The 21,251-nt window shown below is 43.0% G+C and overlaps 1 protein-coding gene across 1 annotated transcript; it reads left to right on the top strand.

Moving 5' to 3' along the window:
* Window positions 1-375: 375 nt before the first annotated feature.
* On the top strand, window positions 376-15,615 carry LOC142925063 (dual specificity tyrosine-phosphorylation-regulated kinase 2-like). Its single transcript, XM_076067776.1, has 13 exons — window positions 376-1,543; window positions 2,641-2,698; window positions 2,970-3,118; window positions 4,258-4,394; window positions 5,513-5,653; window positions 6,972-7,107; window positions 10,049-10,130; window positions 11,078-11,244; window positions 11,831-11,891; window positions 12,009-12,126; window positions 12,408-12,638; window positions 13,363-13,592; window positions 14,612-15,615. The coding sequence occupies exons 1-12, from the start codon at window positions 1,505-1,507 to the stop codon at window positions 13,547-13,549; spliced, it is 1,506 nt and encodes a 501-aa protein (XP_075923891.1). The 5' UTR covers window positions 376-1,504; the 3' UTR covers window positions 13,550-13,592; window positions 14,612-15,615.
* Window positions 15,616-21,251: the final 5,636 nt, after the last annotated feature.

Genomic DNA, 21,251 nt, shown 5'->3' with positions numbered 1-21,251 from the left:
GAAACAATAAAATAGTAAAAATATAAAACAATAAAATTCTCACGACGTTTCGACTGCAACACAAGCAGCAATCATCATCAGGTGTGAAACCACAACAAGAAAATTTGAAAAAAGTGGCGGTTATTAAAATTTTATTGTGGTTATCACATCTGATGATAATTGCTTGTGTTGCAGTCGAAACGCCGTGATAATTTAATTGTTTTATATTTTTATTATTTTATTGTTTCCCTTCAACGTGACTTTACCGAAAGAACCAATAATATGAATCCCTGCAGTCACGAAAGCTTTAAATAAAAATTTAAGAGGCGTTACAACTTTGTGGGCATCGCTCACGGGCATCACGCGATGCCAAACATCCATTGGGTACGGGGGGGGGCAAAGTGGGGTGAAGTTAATGAAATAACTATTCCTGCTCTTTATACTACTGTACTGTAATGAGAACTACATCGTGGCTGATGGTAACAGCTGTACTATACTGTACTGCAGCTCGAATCGGCACCTCCGATTAGCACAGCTGTCTACGTGCGGTGCGAAAGAAGTCCAACATACTGTACACAACACGTGTTGTGTAATACACGTGTATTACACAACACGTGTTGTGTAATACACGTGTTGTGTAATACACAACACGTGTATTACACACCACGTGTTGTGTGTAATACACAACACGTGTATTACACACAACACGCGACCCCCCACGAACGCCCACGTGACACTCCGCGCACCGGATGCCGTGACGTCGCTACTGACGTCACTATCCGGATGCGATTAACATAGCGCTAAACTTCGAGGCGGCACGCGGCTCGAGCTACGGCTCTTGCCACGAGGACTCTGTTTTGAATGTTCAATAGTGCGAGTACGAGTTTGCCGACGAGAGATTTAGCCACGGTAAGTGATGGTAATGGTGTTGAGGACGGTACATTGATCTTTGTCGTGGTCGTGTTGATTGCAGTTGGTTGCTGGTGGCAGTGGGGAGATCTGCTCTTTGCTCGTGTTGAGTGTTGCAAGTGATAGTTACGTGAAGATTGTAATTGTAGTGATAGGGGTGATGGTTTAGTTGCTTTCTGGTGGTGATTGTGGTGATGTCAGAGACAATTTCCGTGGTGGTGCTAGTGATGCTAATGGCGATTGTCGTTTAGGTAGATGTTGTTGGTGATGGTTGCGAAAGGGCTCAATAAGCTATTAAGCTTCATGTCATGGGTAGTGATTTCCAGGTGGTGTAAATTCCACATTCCTATGGCGAGGCCCATATTTAAATATACGGACAACTAATTGATTAACACAAAGTGGCACTTAATTTTTTCACGAACTCTTCAAGGATGAAAGGTTCTCAATCTTTAAACGGGGATTTGAACTCCCTATTGAAGACAGTTCTGGGAGAGTGCCACACCTGCTGGAGAGATCTCCCTTGCTGCTCTAAGCTTGGTCGAATGAAGGGTGCTAAAGGAGGTTATTTAGGTTTTAATGCTATCTTTGTGCTGTGTTCCAGAACGATCTTTTGGAGATGGATCAACTCGATGTTCAGTCTGCAATTGTGCAGCAGGTCAGTAACACTCTTGACAGCAAACTCTTATAAGCAGACTGCACAATACAGAGACGAGCTCACTTCTTTTTTTATTGTAGAGTAGTCGTGGACTACGTGTTTCACTGCCATTCTAGAATAGAACGATTATCATTGACCAATAAGCTCAACACACAGTGCAGGCTTTCAGGTCACTTCACCACCAAATGGGTTTATTACTAGTTCAACTGACAGCAAAGAATCAAAGTTCCACCCCCACCCCACATCGTGTAAGCTCTATAGACTTTTGGGGCAAGTGCTGTTAGTAAACGCCTATTATAACTAGTACCACAACGAGCCGTTTTACCTAACGGTACAGACACGCTTACACACGGCAAACTCACGACACAGTCAAGGCAATTTCTTGTCAGCTCAGTTCGCAGTAAGGGACTCTAGTACTCGTGAACCAACCAGGAGACACACGAGCTTATTACACAGCACACGTATTGGCAGGTGCTCTACTTGGACTTTATGAATGCGTTCAGGTTCGTGACCTGTAACCAGTTTCATAAAATACCTTTAACAATTCACCCTTTTGCCATATTTGTGTAAATTAGAAATCAATGTATAATGCAGTTAAAGATGTTTAATGGAATTGGCCACAAACCTGGGAATATGGGCACCGTTTAATATTCCCAAAGTGTCAGATTATTTGACATCATCGAGGTGCAATATACTATTATTCGTGAATATGTATGTCTTGGATGCTGCTTGGTGTAGTGGTTTCCACACCAGAGGTCGCTGCTTTAATCTCCGAGCATGGCAGTTCAATGGGGCAAGTTTCTTAAATACCACCCAACAGTATACAGTAAATGGGTTCACCACAGCTCGTCGATCATGCATAGTGAGGTAAAGCGTTGACCTTTTCCAATATATGAGGCCATCACGGAGGTGCAGGCCAAAAAATACTCTCTAGGGTAATCCTCTGAGAGCTTTGTGCGATTTAGGCCCTTCCACAAGCACTCTCTCAGTGGGTGTTTGTGTGTGTACCACTTTGTCTCTGTATATATGTCCATGTCTGTGTGCTTGCCCGCATGTTCACGCGTGCCGCTCTGTGCGCATCTCTGTGACAAAAACAGGCAACTCCATCGGATGAAGTCGTCTTCCCAGTGGCAGGGATGAGCTGCACACCACAAGGTTTTTACTCCACTTTATTCAGCATCATTCACCACATGAATTACTGCCACACTCCTCTATAACAAACACACATCATATCTATCTAGAAGACCGATCCCTAAATGGCTTTACAAATCCGATAAGAGCACACATACAAGAGGCCCAAATCGAGTCTCTTTGTTAAGTGTAACATGATGTGCTTGATTCATTTGTGATCTTAATTACATGTGTTGCACACGTGAATATGTGCATGAATGACCATGTGTGTCTTTGGGCATGTGTGCGTGTGCAGAACTCTTGGACAAATTCAAAGACAGAATGACAGAGCAGGAACGTCAAGAAATATTGTGTTTCAATGAAGTTTTTTATTTCAAGATTCGTTCGGAACGAAATGGCCCTTCCAATGATGGCTACGATGACATCGACGGCCACTACATTCCGGTAAGCCTCTCCAATATGGGCCATGTTCATTGCAACTAAATCATGCATTCCACTATAAACCACAACATCCCTTACACGCACGTGTATACCTAATAAGTTGCTAATGATTTTCTGTGTGAAGAACACTGAAACGTTAAGCTACTCAACGTCCTAGTTTTGGACATTTTCAGAAAGGCTCTCCTGGTGCCACAAAGCAACTACAAAAAAATGTGGATTTTATCTCGATTAAAATATTCTGGCCTATTGCTCAACTATTGATACGATCTAAAGGTGGGGCTACCTGAGTAGTGGGTGGGGTTGGCATAGCCTAGAATGGGCCTATGAGTATAGTATGCAGGGCATACAGAGTGAGGCCACTCACTGTGTGGGTGGAATGTGGGAATTGAATGAACATGGCTATGTAAAAGTGACACCTGTGATCTTGAGTTTTAAATCTAGATTTAACAGTGCATCGCTCCAGTGGCTTCCTAATATCGGAAGGAAGAGCATTCCAGACGGCCGCAGAAGTGCACTCAAAGCGCGCGATGTGGTGACTATCTTTGTCATCATAAATACAGATGAAGGACATTCTATAACCCACACTTTTCATAGAATGATTTAGTGGTTTCCAGTGTGAGGCAAAGATGTATTTGGCAGAGACATCAGGGAAAGCTCAGACATGTTCATGAGTTTCGATTTAAAGCTTTCGTGACTGCAAGGATTCATCTTCTTTGGTTCTTTCGGTAAAGTCAAGTAGAATGAGAATAAAATAATAAAATAAAATACCACAATAAAATTCTCACGACGTTTCGGCCACAGCACAAGTGGCCTTCTTCAGGTGAAAGGAACAAACCTGTCGGGACGACAGAGCTTCAATGAACGTTGTTAAGATTCGTAGCGTCTTTTAAGCTGAAGAAGGCCACTTGTGTTGTGGCCGAAACGTCGTGAGAATTTTATTTTGTTATTTTATTTTATTATTTTATTCTCATTCTACGTGACTTTACCGAAAGAACCAAAGAAGATGTTCATGAGTGTGGGAATGTCAGACCAGTGACTAAGAAATGAGAACTTGAATGAGCCGTGTGTTTAGACTGAGTATTGTTTGAGCACTCAGAGACGGCCCTGCTTGAGTACTGAACACTTGTGTAATCTTGTTCTAGATCACGGGTGAACACCTGGTGTACCGCTTCCAAGTACTGAATGTACTTGGGAAGGGGTCCTTTGGGCAGGTGCTCCGATGCCTGGACCACAAGACGAAAAGAGAAGTGGCCATCAAGTTGCTAGAGTACACTGCTAGGTAAGTTTGAACAAAGACATGAACCACATTAAAAAATACATCTGAATTTGTGAAGATAACCATAACTTAAAAAAATCAATTTAAAAGTGTATTTTGTTTAACCTCATGAGAACTGAAGAGACCAGGATAAGTCTCATTTGCAAGAGTGACCTGGAGCATTAGTCTGCCAGTAGGGGGACAATGATTGCACAATACAAATTGAGGAATTTGTGGTGTAGGTTTCCATATTGGCAAACATTGTACCCAGTTCAAAGCACACAGTGGCATACTCTTGCAAATAACGTCAGGTGTTCTTTAGCATCCATCGAAGCAGACAGCATGCATTATTATGGTTATACACCCGCAGTATTAATCAGGGCGGCTGCTTGATTCGAACCTTGAACCTCTTCAACGGTTGGCGAACGTGCGACTGCCAGGTCATGTATCCATCTCCATCAGAAGCTGTTTCTGTATGAGTTTATAATTTCATAAATGTCTTCAAACACCATCAAAATGATGTTTGATTTGTCATGAAGAGGCAATATGTAATTTTTTAAGGTTACTGCCACGTGAACGTGGAGTTCACACCACTGACCAACAACGGGGATGAGTGCTGCCCTTTTGCCCATTATATTATATTCTTCTATATTGCAACATGTTCAGGCACTAAATACCAATGCCAAGGAGGTCTGCTAGCCACGAGGGGTCTTCAGGAAAGATTTTTTTTTTCAACTTTTGCAATTCCGCATTAAAGGAGCACAGACCACAGTGCTTCACAACATCGTCCACAGTTTCGGTTGGAGGAGCAGGACACTTTATACCTTACTCGCTTAACATAGCTCAAAAACCACAGTGATCACAATCCAGTGGTGCAACATTTTCACCGCACTGAGATGGGATGTGGTAACCCCTTTCGGGTAACGACCATCGACAACTTCCCAACCGATTGGTGCAGCCTCCCCAGTTGGCCGCTGATCACGTCGACCGGGCAGGGACGACGTTGACGTTGACCGGGATGAAGCGCTCACAGCCATGACTCTGGAGCTCTGTTGACCGCGCCATCCCATGTGCGTGATAATGCATAAAAATATGCAAGACTTAAGAGTGGGGTGAGACTCACCGATGCATTCCCTCCACAGAAACGACCTTCAGAAATGCAGAAGGGAGGCGCATATCATGAATGCGTTGCAGTCCAAGGACAATGAAAATAACTACATTATTAGATTTATCGGACATCTTATGTTCAGAAAGCATCCCGGCTTCGTTATGGAGCTCATGACGTAAGTAAAAAAATCACATCTGTGCGCCAACATCGTGTTTATCTCAAGCATTTTTTTAAAACGTGCAGGTAACATTTGATGAAATTCAGATTAAAAAAAATGTTGTTTGACCAGGTGAGAACTCAAGAGACCAGGATGAGTCTCATTTTCAACAGTGACCTGGGGCATTAGATTGCCAGTAGGGGGGCGATGATTCCTAAGTTGTACAACGGCAATAAATTAATTTTTCGGGTAATTTTCGAATTTTTAACATCGGCTGTGAGACAGACGCGGTGTGTGGTATTATTACAGCTGCATTAATCAGGGAGCCTGCTGGATTCGAACCATGAACCTCGACGAAAGGCGGGGATCATGCTGCCATTAGGCCATGTCACCACCCATCGGATTGTACCAGCCCTTTCATGTTAAGGCTTTATTGATAGTTTTTAAAATATGAAAGGGACACAGGTGTCTCCTTAACGTGGCACGTAACTGTTTATGATGCAACGATGCTCTCCCACCTTACTTAATACATATGAGCTGAGTGGTTACCACCATTTTACATTGTACAGCACATTAAAACATAGCACTTCATAATAATTACAAATACAGTAAACGATGTTTCTCGTTATCTGTAAACAACATTGTTACCTACCGCAACGTCCTGTCTCATCCATTACCTTTATCATGAAACCAGATGCAACAGCAAATTCTCATAACGAGCCCTATGAGCTAGGCGATGGTGGTGCCCGCCTGTAATCCAGCACTGCTGAGGCGAGGGTTTGGTGGGTCACACACATTTTGCGAAACTCCCTACCGTGGGCGTCGAGGTGCCCATACCCTGGCTTGTCGGTAGAGAGCAGTACAACAAAAGTGTAGACTACCTGTTACACCTGTACGGGATACAGTATTGCCCCCTCGCAAGTGTGGGTTTTTGTCTGAGTGCTCCGGTTTCTTCCAACATGTAAACGCTCAAAATTTTTTTTTATAAAATACCTTAATATGTACAAGACCGCAGAGCTTAGGCATCTGTTGGCGCCTGCTCATGACTTTGGTTGACTTGCTGTTTGTGGTTCCTCGTACGTCTGAGAATTGTTCTCTTCATATTACAGTGAAGTGATTACTGTGCATGTTATAAGTTGATGTTATTATATTTCTCAAACCCAATATGCAGGTCATGTTTCATCATCATTCCCCTGGGAGAAATTTGAATTTGGTTTTACATGATAAAACTCCTAATCTATTGTAAAGCATAATTCCTCCAGTTCATGAAGCGATCCTAAGCATTGACCAAGATAGTCGAAGGTGGACTAACCATTGACGATATCTTGTCTTGCAGCATCGACCTCTTTGATCAATTCCAGGACAACTTCACGATCTTTGCACCGTCAAGAATCAGGCTCTATGCAAGATCCATGTTGAGGGCCCTTGCAAAACTTAAGAAGGAGGCCATCATTTATGGCGACCTGAAGATGGTAAGTAAATACAAAAGCATACTGCCGTCATTCATGGATATGTGTTGCCTTGAGGCAACTGTGGAAAAATAAGACCTATACTCTTTGGTTCTAGTCGGTAAAGTCACGTGACTTTACCGAATAGAACCAAAGAGTATGGATCCTTGCAGTCACGAAAGCTTCAAATCTAAAATAAGACCTCTCTCGTAACTCAAAAAATTGAAAACCAAACAGCCTGCACCTCATACCGCATTGCACAACAATAATGCTATTGTTTTGCTAAATGTATAAAAAGTAATCGACACTTGTTTCAATCTAGGACATTGTCTAATCTCTTCTTGCTCGAGAATACACTCTGCAGTTCATTTGAAGAGATTCTAATTTACATTGGTCACAATCACAACACTCAAAAGCGATAATTACAATTGGCAATGTTAGACAAGTTTCTGACACGAGGAAAAGGAGATAAGCACCTGTAACTTATCCTAACGAGGGGGACAGGTCGGCTAAATAGAGAGTGATTCAAGTAGTACAGTTTGTAGAACACGAACAGATAATCCGCGCTGTGTTCCGTCCTCCTGAGAAGTGAGCGACTCGACGTCACAAGACCACAGCTCAATCTCTCAGCATGGAGTCTTCCCAAATCTCAATTATGGTAGCAGCCACTTATCATGTCGAATAACATTTAACATTATGTTCTTTAACATTTAACAAGAAGCATCTGCCCCAAAACATCTTTAATATTTAACAAGAAACATCTGCCCCAAAACATCTTTAATGCCTCCTAAACTTCCCACAGTCCCTGATAACACTGCATAAACGAAACAATGTGTACTTATATAGTTATTAATAATAAATACATATTTAATATGGAATTATATTGACATGCAAATTAGGCAAATCAAATTTTACTGACAATAAACATATAAAAACAACTATTAATCAGGAATATAACCTCTGCAGTAACGCCGATTCTGTTCACCAAATTAAGTGAATATTAAATGGCTGCTACAACGTGGCCATTTTGTGCATTCGCAATGAACCGCACAATGTAACACAATAACACCAATTCTAGATTTGAAGCTTTCGTGACTGCAAGGATCCATACTCTTTGGTTCTATTCGGTAAAGTCACGTAAAAGTATAAAACAACAAAAAATAATTAAAACAATAAAAAATTCACGACGTTTCGGCCACAACACAAGTGGCCTTCATCAGGTGAAGGGACCAGCGCTGTCCTCGAGACAGTCTGGTCCCTTCACCTGATGAAGGCCACTTGTGTTGTGGCCAAAACGTCGTTATTTTTTTATTTTTTGTTGTTTTATACTTTTACGTGACTTTACCGAATAGAACCAACGAGTACAATAACACCAAAATGTTATCAACTTTCACAAAAAAGCTACTTCTATTTTCATCACCAAAACGCTCTAATCATCTTTCAACTCCGTTATATCTTCATTGGTTCTTTCGGTAAAGTCACGTAGAATGAGAATAAAATAATAAATTGATAAAATAAAATAACACAATAAAATTCTCACGACGTTTCGGCCACAACACAAGCGGCCTTCATCAGGTGAAGGGACGAGACTGTCTGGAGGACAGCGCTGGAGCGAACACAGCCAAGCTCAGACCGCGACCTTTAAGCTGTGTGAGAAGAAACAGAGCGCCTTGACAAAGGAATTAGCATAGAATTTAGCATTGCAATAGCTGAGTGATTAGCTTGTGACTGGTCACAGAAATGGCTATGTTAAAGTCAAAGCCTACACATCCACAGAGGTACCTAGTACAAATCAAACAGGAGAATTTAGCATTGAAATAACTGAGGGATTAGCTTGTGACTGGTCATAGAAGGCACTCTGTTTCTTCTCACACAGCTTAAAGGTCGCGGTCTGAGCTTGGCTGTGTTCGCTCCAGCGCTGTCCTCCAGACAGTCTCGTCCCTTCACCTGATGAAGGCCGCTTGTGTTGTGGCTGAAACGTCGTGATAATTTTATTGTGTTATTTTATTTTATCAATTTATTATTTTATTCTCATTCTACGTGACTTTACCGAAAGAACCCAAAAAAGATAAATGCTTGCAGTCACGAAAGCTTTAAATTCGTTATATCTATTGATTCGAGTTGGATTGATCAAAATAAACAAGTTAATAAAATGACTAACCACGAGGCCGTCGCCATCTTATTATTAGATTTCCCGCGCAAAAACTGAAAATTAACAAAAACAACTGGAAAAAATAATTGAACATCTTCACACCTGCAATAGTGACGAGGCACACCCTCCACCTCACAACACCGCAGCTAAATATCTCTGTTAATAGGGATTGAGCACCAGTGTTATTAATTTTCTAGACCCAAGTATTTTGAATATAGAAATCAACTTTGATATCATAATCTTAATTGTGAATATCTTCATTACCACCAATAAGTCAGTCAAACGTCAATTAACATTACCGAGTTCCTGTCATTCGATTAACATTAAAGTAATATGATTGTAACAGTTACATATTATATTCTTAGTTTTTTCGGTAAAGTCACGTTGAAGAGAAACAACAAAATAATAAAATATATGAAAATATATTTTATATATATTATTATTTTGTTGTTTCTCTTCAACGTATAAAATTATATTTTATATATATTTTATTATTTTGTTGTTTCTCTTCAACGTGACTTTACCGAAAAAACTAAGAATATGAATTACTGCAGTCACGAAAGCTTTAAATAAAAAAAAAGTTACATATTATTGGAGCTAATGTAAACTCTACAGTGCACGTGGGGCTCGGGGTCTTATCCCTAGTCATCATTGCCTTCTCATATAATAACGAAAATGTACCCGTCTCTCCGTAGCAATTAGCAGAGTGCACAATTATACGTGTTGATTAATCAGAGGTGAGTTCACGCCGGCCATCCATGCCATGAGCACTTTTGAACCTTAACCACTTTTATCCCCTGTTATTTTTCCTAGGAAAACATCATGGTCAAAGACCACGCAACCGGCAACATCAGGATCATTGATTTTGGCGCGAGCATCAAAATGACGAAACCAAGTGAGTAGTTTTGCTTGTGTTTTTTCGTGTGAGGGTGTGTGTGTCTGTGCGTCTTTGTGAATCTTTGTGAATATACGAGTGGGGAGCGCTAGTGCAGCGGTTAGCGCGGTGCAGCGGTTAGCGCTACGCACCCGGCCGCCCCGAGTTCGATTCCCGCTCACGGCCGACACCAGTGACGATTATCTGAACCGGTCCTGGGACTCCCCGAGGTCGACTCAGCCCCAAATGAGCGCCTCGTGCGGTGTGTAAACATCGCCACTAGGGAGACAAAAACAGCCTGGCGTGCTGCTGGCCCCCCACCACCTCGTGTGCCGTGCCGGCCTTCATAGGTGCTCGCTAACAGCACTTGCCCCAACAGTCTGTTAAGGCTATACGGGGGATCTTTGTCTTATATGTGTGTTGGCACAGAGGGGGCATAGTTGGTGCATATGCCAGTCATCTCAGTTCGTCAACCCATGACACCTAGATATCTTTCGTGATATGTCAGTGAGGCTTCGACATTTCACGTGGCCTCAAAGTGCACCTGGCCTGGCACAGGTCCCGTGGTGACGTCACTGCTGCTTAGTGGCGAATGGCGCCTGTTATTCGTATGTGTGTGCGTTTGGAAACGTGGCATGGTGAGCAGCTTTACAATGCACTACAATCTTAGTGACTCAGTTATTATTCTCAGCCATAGAGACCCTATCAGGTCATACAGGCCTTAATAGGTGTTTGCAAACAACGTTTTTACCAAATGTCAAAGCGTCTCTTGGAGTGCCGCTCACACTTTTCCATTTCTGAGCCAGTTTTAGAAAGGTCCACATTCATCTGCTGGATAGAATGACCAATTTTACCATCCTACAAAATGTAAATATTTTAATCTGTGTGCACTCAAAAATCTAAGTGGACAAATAACGTGCATGACCTTCTCGCTCAATCGGTGCTGTCCATGTGTGTGTGGTGCGCAGTTTTCGGATGTTTCGGAACGTGGAAATACATGGCTCCAGAGATGTTCCTGGGCCTCCAACTCACCTGCGCAGTGGACATGTGGTCCCTGGGCTGCGTAATTGCTGAGCTCTCTTCTGGCTACCCTCTCTTACAGACCACAGGAGATTATATTGCCCAAATGATCACGGTACCTGAAATATGCCAAAATATAATCTCATTATTTATGAATTTGAATTGCAACCAACAGCAGAGCCCATGGCTTAGTTTTAGCTGAGCCGGCTCACAATGCTAACGCCGAGTGATGGTCCATTAGTCGCTAACAACCATATAGGAGACTGCCGTGGATTGCAATCTGTGGAGCAATTATACTTTTGGCCTCATTCCATGGGAACAAATGTTGCTCTGCTGCCAGTATGTACATAGAGAATAGACATATCTTTAATGTGACCAGACACTAGTTGGACACGTATGATGTGATTTGGCCTTGTTGATAATCATCACTCAGAGCGACAGACTATTACCCTTTCCATTCTTCGGGTTCATTGTTCATCCCTGAGGTTCATGAAGTAACTTTAATGGGCAATATTTGTTCATTAAGTACCCAATAATTAAAATATATGGTAATGTTGTAAAAGCATGTGCAGTCCTTGTGAATAAACGTTTCAGTTTTAGAGACATTTACATTTGAGGAAGTCTACTGTATGCATGTTTACGATACACAAAGTCCAATGACCTAACCCATGTATATTAATTTCACTGTGACCTGTGCACAGATTTTTGGTCTCCCACCAAGGTCCATGATTGATGCTGCGACCGACATGGACATTTACACCGGTGAGTGGAGGGGAGGTTGCTACTTCTGTTGTCACAATTATCCAGGCAAGCATTGCCGTAATGTACTTTGTTCGTAATCCTCGGAAACCCGTTTCACTCATTTTCTCTCCAACACAGACAAGACAGGGTGCCACAGGGTGAACGGCAGGAAGGTCGTTCCAAGCACCACCTCTCTTAAGGAAAAGCTTCGGACTACGAACAGAGAGTTAATCGATTTTGTTCAAGGATGCCTTGAGTAAGATATACCTGTACTGTCTACATATGATCTTAATTCATCATTATTTTCGTGTTCACCATCAGCACTCTCGTAAACAGAGTGCACATTACTAGGAGTGATGTTTTACTGACAGGGAGTGGCTTTGTGTCATAACAGGGCAATATTTCATGTCTTGTGCCTTCTTGTATTCGTTTGCATAATCAAGGTAAATAATTGCATGTGCCACACCTCCACCCCATTATTAGAAGAAATGTAGACGGTAAATGAACCCTGACGATTCACCGTTCATATCTTGGCAGGTGGGATCCCGCTCGCCGGCTCACGCCTGAGGAAGCTTTGAACCACAGGTGGCTTCAGGACGACACCAAGGACGAAAGCCATGCTAGTCACAATGAACAGGATGCTGTGGACGCATCGATTAAAATGGACGAGATCGTGGAGGTGGATCGTGTGAGCCAATGCGAGCAGAGATGGACGAATGATTCTGGGTCAGATCTCGATGAAGATTTTGTGTCAGCCAAGAGCCAATCGTGAGTCTCCACGTGCACGTTGCATCTTGAAGAATATTTGTGTTGGTTAGGTTCTTATGAAGTGACTTTGATGTTTCTCCCTGCTCAATGCTTTCTCTCTGCATGCAGCTCTCTTTGAGACGTTGCTCTTTCTCCTCTGCAGTCTGGAACTGTCCTTCCCCAGCCATCTTCATTGTCGACTTCATGCTCTTGTTCAACTCTAGGCTCCAGATCTTCCTCTTCTCCTCTGCCTATAACTCTAGAAAAGAATCAGAATATTTATTTATACTGGAGGAATTTGATGAGCTATGAAGCTCTTTTTCACGGATGTCCAGTATGATGTCCAGCAGTACTGGACATCATTCTAACATTGGTTTTCATTTATAGATTGGCCCCTGCCATGGGAATGTGGAATTCCCACCACTCTGCTTGCTCGTTTGAGTGTGAAAATGCTTTGGCTTTTCTTATCTTCAGAAGGGTTTGGGGTAGTGATAGGTGTAGGGGCAGTGATCTACTTGACATCTGTAAAAAAAAAGAGCTTTATAGGTCATAATATTCCTATAGTCTAAATAAATATTCTGATTCTGAACATATTCTGATAGGGGTAGACCTGGTTGTGGCTGGGGGCAGGGCCAGGGAGTAGCAGTAGGATAAATAATGGAATTGTATTGCAGTAGGAAAGTTTCTGCACAAATAAAGAAAGGCAGACAGAGGCATAACAGTGGCCCGTGCAACTCTCTTTCAGCTCGAACGCCAGTTTCTACACTGCCCTGGAATACCAACGCAGCCATCAAGCGACCAGTGAAGCTGTCGCCAACACCGGAGCGAAGGCATCGAGGGGGCCTGGGCGGAGATTTGCCCGTGTGCGGCAGCGACTCCGGACATTTCTTAGATTTGTCCGGAAGCATTGCTGCTGCAATGCGGAAGAATAAAGGCCCCATCGTTGGCGCACCCCACCACTCCAGTACAGTGGAGGTAAGGGTTTGGTGGGTCGCTCCCTTTCCGTGGGCACCCGTATCCTGGCTTGCCAGGAGAAGGCAGCACAACAAAAATGTGGACTCCACCTGTTCCGTCTGGATGGAATTGAGTGGTTTTCGCCTCGCATGCATGGGGGGTTTTTTTCCGGATCCCCAGTTTCCTCCGACATTTAAAGCCACTCATTATTTGTCCTGATAACACCTTGACGTATAGAGGACCTCAGAGCTTGGATAATTGTGGTTCTGTGGTTTCTCGCGTTGTGAGAGTGAGCGAGCACTGTGCACGTTAAAAGGTAAAAAAAGTATTATATCTCGGCTTTCACGACCAATGTTAGTTTCATTATTCGTTACTTTTGGGTCAGATCGTCGAGGTATCTGACAATGTTCAGCTTTTCCCTCTACTGACAGCCAATCAAACGATGTTGTCACGTGGCAAAAATGCCAATTTATTTGTTTTCCAGGAAACCGGAATGTTGAAAAGCAAGCATTAAATAATGTTATGTAAGAGATTACATTCAAAAATAAGTGTTAACAATAACTCAGCTCTTAATTTGAGATCTTTAACAGAAGCTCAGCTCTCGCGTAATGCATGCAAATCTTTCAGCTAAAGTACAATCAACAAGATAAATGTTCAATTTCAGAAAAGACCAAAGATCTGTATTGGAAAAGAAAAGGATTATTTTGTCTAAGAGTTCTGTTTTGGTGTAAGCTATTTATTTCATAATAATCAGAATCTTTCATTAACATAGCTTAAAAATACATGATCATCCCGAGGAAATGTATGTGAACATTACATCACCGCAAAATATCTTTCCCACCAATTTTACATGGAGAAGATAAATCCAAATTTGTATTGCACTGCATCCAGCTGGCTGCTTCTCTCGTTGGTGTTCCACTCCCTTGTCGCACGATGTCATGCAGCATCTTGAGACACGACTGGAGACCTGCTGCTGTGTGTCTTGAGTGCTCTGTCCCTTGATGACCCCAATGCTTCCCCTGGGTTTGTGCCCGGAACAGGTAACGTCACCGGGGGATGTCGACACCTGGAATGGAAGAGGCAGAGACACCAGACCCCAAGACATCCTGCAACCCCCCACCACCCCACCTGCACACACCCCACACACACACCCCACCCACCCACACACACCCCATCCACAACACACACCTCACACAGACATACCCCACACACCCACACACAGACCACCCACCCACTACCCACCCACAACACACACCACACACACATACACCCCACGCATAAACACACCCAACGCATGAACACACCCCATCCACACAACCCACCCACCCACCACCCACCCACAACACACACCACACACACCTCACACACATACACCGCACACATACACACACCCAACGCATGAACACACCCCACCCACACACCATCCACCTACACACATCACGCACCCACCACCTATGCACACACACACCACCCAGCCATCACCCACCAAGAACACACCACACACACAAACACCCCCCCCCCTCCTTTCTCTTGACTCACTGTTAATGAAATAGCTAAGGATGTTTTTTAACTCGTATATAATAATAACTGTAAATATATTAGTTTAGTTTTACTGTGTATTGAATTTAGAGGAAGGCCGTCTCACCGTGAAAGTATTAATGCAGAAGATTTAAATGTGCAATACGTTTTACTTTCATGCAAGTTTGTTTTTAACTCGTATATAATAATAACTGTAAATATATTAGTTTAGTTTCATCGTGTATTGAATTTAGAGGAAGGCCGTCTCACCGTGAAAGTATTAATGCAGAAGATTTAAATGTGCAATACGTTGTACTTTCATGCAAGTTTGTTTTTAACTCGTATATAATAATAACTGTAAATATATATTAGTTTAGTTTCATCGTGTATTGAATTTAGAGGAAGGCCGTCTCACCGTGAACGTATTAATGCAGAAGATTTAAATGTCCAATACGTTTTACTTTCATGCAAGTTTGCAAACAAGCCTCGTGTTCAGTATTTTGTAAATACAAATTGTTCATTTGTAGCAATGTTTCTTGGCATTTATGGTTTTGTTGGAACGTTTATTAATATTGTTTTACTTGCTTGCACCACACACACATACACCCCACGCATACACACACTATTCACACACCGTGCACACCCCACGCACACACACAAACCATGCTTGCACCCCACGCACACATGCACCCCACACATATACACACACCACACACACCCCCACACACACACCACGCACACATACACCCCACACACACACCCCATGCATACACCACACACACACACCCCACGCACACATACACCCCACACATACACACACCATGCTCACACACCATGCTCACACCCCACACACACACACCATGCACAAACTACACACACACCCCACGCACACCTACACCCCACACACACACCATATGCACACACCACACATACAGCCCACACATACACACTCCATGCACACACACCATGCATTCACCCCATGCACGCACCCCGACTAGCGCTTAGGTCAACTAGAACACACAAACCGAACCTCTCCACCTGGGTTTTCATCCCGGCAAACCGAGCGAGTGACCTGGCCATGGGTTTCCCATGTGAGAGAGAATTGGCAAAGTTCGGTGTGAGATGTTGACTCCCGGACCCTGTGGTAAAACATGGGTGAGTTAGACGCGAGACCACCTCCGGGAGAATCCGGATAGAATATGATGGTGCACCCAGATACACGAGCACTCAAGGGGGGTAAGTTGGAAAGGGCAGGGAGTGTTGGAATGCAATAATACTGTTTTCCTGAGACAGATAGTGCGAGTGGAAGAATGACGAGTGTGGCCTTGGGTGCATCATCAACACATCGCGCATCTAAAATTATCCCTGATTATGACAATAAAAACAGCTGTAAGTTGAGATGGAGAACACCAATGCAAAGGTGATGAACGGGCAGGCAACCCGGAGCTGTGCGAGGGGACAGCCCCATCCAGCCCTTACCCGCCCCCAACTCCCTCCGCACTAAATCCTGAGCGCTGCACTGCCGCACCGGCGTCATCCATGACTCCACCACGCGACGACCAACACCATCCACTCCTTCACCACCACCACCACCGAAGCCTAGTTGGTCACTGACACGCTTCGCACCCCACAAAAACGGTTTACACCTTAAATTTTGATTTAAAGCTTTCGTGACTGCAGTGATTCATATTCTTGGTTCTTTCGGTAAAGTCACGTTGAAGGGAAACAATAAAATTATAAAATATATATAAAACAATAAAATTCTCACGACGTTTCGACTGCAACACAAGCAGTCATCATCAGGTGTGAAAAACAACGGCAAGAACATTTGAAAGAAGTGGCGGTTTGTATTTATTTATTTTTAAACGTTAGCACCACGGATAGCGATTTGACAGTTTGTTTAGATGGACGAGTCCATCTATGTTCGGAAAAGAGGAGGGGGGAGACGAAAAATTAACGTAGGCTGCGAGTGTGGAGTGTGTGTGTAAGTGGAGCGGTGGTGTAGCGGTGAGCGCGCTGCGCTATGAACTCGGCGTCCCGAGTTCGATTCCCACGTACGGCCAGCACCAGTGACGATTATATCTGAACCGGGTCCTGGGCCTCCCCTAGGCCGGCTCGGCCTCTCCCCTAGGCCGGCTCGGCCTAGGGGAGAGCCGACCTTTATAGGTGCTAACAGCACTCGCCCCAACAGTCTGTTAAGGCTACACAGGGGATCTTTGTTGTTCGAGGTAGTTGAATACATATTCTGCTTTCGATGGCTCGTTGTGCGAGTTGCCATTGTTGGTCATTGTAGCTTGTTTGATGTCACTCGCAATCGCACATGTTGCCATGTAGTAACTGTCCTTAAATCGCTTGGTTATACAGATCGGGCCACCCTATATCTATAGTAAATTAATTTAATGTTTCGGTTTTGGGTCCCGGCACCGGATGGAATCCTCTGCACGTCCGATTAGCACGGTTGGCTCCGTATGATGCAAAAGAAGTTAAACGTACATACAATTGCGATGAATTGGAGAGTGTTGGTGACCAACCATGAAAACAAGGTTGAACATCGAGTACTAAAACACTGCTTTATGTACGTCCATGAAACCCTACGTGTTTATGTTTCCCCCTGCTCTTGTGTGCATATTATACTGTGTATATATTTATTAATTATTGCATACTCTATTGCGTATGTATACATTTGTTTTTTTATATTGATTTGCGTTTGTATAGGTATGTGTATGCATGTACTGTACACAGTAAAACCTTGGATTGCGAGCATAATTCGTTCTGGAAACGTGTTTTGTAATCCAAAGCACTCGTACATCAAAGCACTCGTACATCAGTTGTGATCACGTGACGCTCGGCAGTACAAAGCGTGTACGTACTGCTCGTATTGCAAGACCTCGCTCGTTTATCAAATTAATATTTATTTAAAAAATGTGCTCGTCTTGCAAAACACTCATAGACCAAGTTACTCGCAATCCAAGGTTTTACTGTATTTATTTAATTACTCGCGTGACGTTTGCGCGCGTGCATTTATTGTGTACTACATTATATTTACTAATTTGTGCGTTGTATGTGTTTTGTGTGTGTGTGTCTTCAGCCCTGATCTGTCCACTGCTGCAACGAAGGCCTTCCCAAGTTGCTGTAATCTTTCGGTAAAGTCACGTAGGTATAAAACGAATTAAATCACGTTTCGGGAGCAACGCAAGCGGTCCGTCATCGTGTTGGGACAACCACAGCAAGAAACAAATTGCTGAAGCGGAACTCTCTGCAACTCCGATTCGCCCACTTCAGCAGTTTGTTTCTTCCTGTTGGTTGTCCCACCTGATGACGGACCGCTTGTGCTGCGCTCTAAACGTCGTGATTTAATCTATTTTATTTTCAACCCACGTGACTTTACCCAAAGAACCAAAGACTATGGATCCCCTGCAGTCACGAAAACTTCAAATCTAGATTGCTGTAATCTCTCCCGGTTCAGCAAATGCAGTGACCGATCGACTGAGCGCCTGCGAACGGGGCTGATTTCATCGCCCTGTCTCCGTTCCGTACAGACTCTCCCCGGTGCTTTCTCTGCCCTCACTGCCATCCTCTCATTATTCTTGCCTATGTACGCCCGAATATCGAGCAAAGTGTCTCCTCTCCAAGGGAAATTGCCTGGTCAAAAAGCCCGCTGACCTGAACAGTTTATGTGATGTTTCCTTAACCCTGCTCGTGCTTTGTGTGAGAAAAACTAAAATTTTCTCGAGACAAACGCTTTTGGGAAAGTGTGAGAGAGTCCACGTATGTGCATGGTTTTTCGTCCTTGTTTTTGCAGCATTTAATACTTTCAATTCTTCTCTCGTCAAATTTTGTTCTAAGTTTAAGAATAGTTTCTCTATTTAACCTGTCTTTTCCATTTAGGATGTGTGAATGTGAGGAATTCTGACTTCTACATTCAAAGATTTTCATTACTTTGGCACCATTATTTCTCCCAAAGTGGTATTTTTTACATGCCTTAAATGTTGATTTTGTAGCTGAATTTCTGAATGACGGGTTGCATTAATTTAGTGGTGCAAGGAGACTCAGATTATTCATTTACAACTTGCACATTGTTATATCTGAAGGGAAAACAATGTCCATCCCATCTTTATCTCGGCGATGGAAAAGGGCCATTCCTCCCAAAAGTGTCAACCATGATGATCACAGCATCGTTCTCATCTTAAACTGATTTTGGATTCAACGTTTCTCACTTCCATCGATCAACTTCCAGGTTCTGCCGAGCCGGTTTCCAAATTCTCGACCAGTGAATTCGCCAAGTTGTTTTAAACCAAAAGAACACATTTAAGCATCATTCTGCATTTACCAGCATAAAAAAAATCACGTATATATGTAAAAGCATCATCTTGTTATTTATGCCGAAGGTGTTCAAAACCACCCCTAATTGGGTCTGCGAGAAAACCTGACGTTGTTTCCTGGGAAATGCAACTTCTGCATTTCCCCCCATAGGCTCAGGCACGTGACACTACATAGTCCGTTGGGAATTCCAGCGGTGGCAAGCATTGTACATAGTTTGTGATCGTTGTCCGTTTGTGTGTTGTCAGCATCCCCCCCCCCCCCTCCTAACAGTGGTCTCATGTCACTAGCATCTAATCTTCTGCTGCTGCAACAGCAAAACTTTACATGTGTTTAAAAAAATATTGTTCAATAGGACTGACTTTTGTCATCTGTGGCAGCAGTATGTATTGTTTTTGGTCTGAAGTACATTTGATGAATGAATGTTTTTTTCGAATAATAATTTTGAGCTAAGTAAATGCACTGCAAAGTTGTCATAAGTAACCAGAACTTTTCTTGGTGGGTTACAGGCAGTGGCACACAATGGAGACCCATATTTTTGTTTAACTGGCGTGAATTAATCGCACTGGTTGTGCTGAAAATTCATAATTTGCAGCTTCCCTAATGCGCATCCTCTTTTGAGGTTTCACTTTCCAAACCGTTCAAGGTTTTGCAAAACGGCTCTATTCGGCTGGTGGTCCCAATGGTGGGATGTGCTTAGAAAATTCTATGGACACCTCTGTTACAATGGACAGAATTCATTACTGTTTTTTTCTGCTAGAATTAGTTGGTACAACGATTTACCCGTGGTGCTTCCACCCGCACCCATGCTCGTTTGCCCTTTCCCCCCACCCCTCGCCGAATTAAACGTTCTCTTGTTGTCTTCTTTCATAGAAGCCAACTTTCAGTTACCAACTAGTGGTATTTTTCCTTCCTTGGACAACTAATGCTGACCCTTCATGAACCCCTCTTTCTTTCACATCAGGGCCAATAAAATGTTTGTCTGGTGTGTCATGGAGCTCGGTTTTAAGGCCTTTTTAAAATATAAAATAAAGAATATTTTAACGTGGAAACAATGAAGTTATGTTTTGATTTAAAGTTTTAGTGACTGCAGGGATTCATATTCTTGGTTCTTTCGGTAAAGTCACGTAGAAGGGAAACAATAAAATAATAAAAATATAAAACAATAAAATTGTCACGACGTTTCAACTGCAACACAAGCAATCATCATCAGGTGTGAAAACCACAAAAAGAAATTTTGAAAAAAAATGGCGGTTTTTTAACGTTAGCACCACGGAGAGCGAGTTGACAGTTTATTCTGATGGATGAGTCCATCTATGTTCGGAAACTAGGAGGGGGGAGACGAAAATAATGGATGCGGTCTGAAAGCCAGCGTAAGCGTGATCAATCAATTAAGTCCCAAAATGGTTTATCAAATCCTTCCAATGATTGCTAAGCCAGAATCCATCTTCTCGGTTGAAATTGTCTTTGTTTGTATATGTGGATAGCCTCATGAACGAATCTCTCATGGTAGCCAGATGATTGCAAAGAACCTCTGTCTAGGAGAAGTCAATGTCATGTGAACCTACTGAATTATAAATGATCTGCCACGGCCGAGGTGTTGGTCCTACCGTGTTTCAGGTCTGCTTTGTGTTCACGAATGCGGTCCGAGACATGCCGTTTGGTTTCTCCAATGTAACTACTACCACAGAGGCAACTTAGTTTGTAGACGCCAGGGTACTGTATGTCCGGAATCACATCTTTTACAGACGCAACCAGATCACGGATTTTATGTAATGTGTTGAATCGGACCTGGATCTTGTGTTTATTCAAGATTTTGGAGAACTTTTTTGTGATCCCTAC

This window comes from Petromyzon marinus, chromosome 1 (assembly GCF_048934315.1).
Source record: "Petromyzon marinus isolate PM22_M1 ecotype Great Lakes invasive population chromosome 1, UKy_Petmar_22M1.pri1.0, whole genome shotgun sequence".
Lineage (NCBI taxonomy): Eukaryota > Metazoa > Chordata > Hyperoartia > Petromyzontiformes > Petromyzontidae > Petromyzon > Petromyzon marinus.
This window is presented reverse-complemented; position numbering and strand designations above follow the sequence as displayed.

Excerpts from the sequence above, each read along its gene's own strand:
- LOC142925063 (XM_076067776.1), top strand. The coding sequence starts at position 1,505 with ATGGATCAACTCGATGTTCAGTCTGCAATTGTGCAGCAG. Across the intron at positions 7,108-10,048 it reads TTTATGGCGACCTGAAGATG|GAAAACATCATGGTCAAAGA; the intron begins GTAAGTAAATAC and ends TATTTTTCCTAG. Across the intron at positions 10,131-11,077 it reads CATCAAAATGACGAAACCAA|TTTTCGGATGTTTCGGAACG; the intron begins GTGAGTAGTTTT and ends TGTGGTGCGCAG.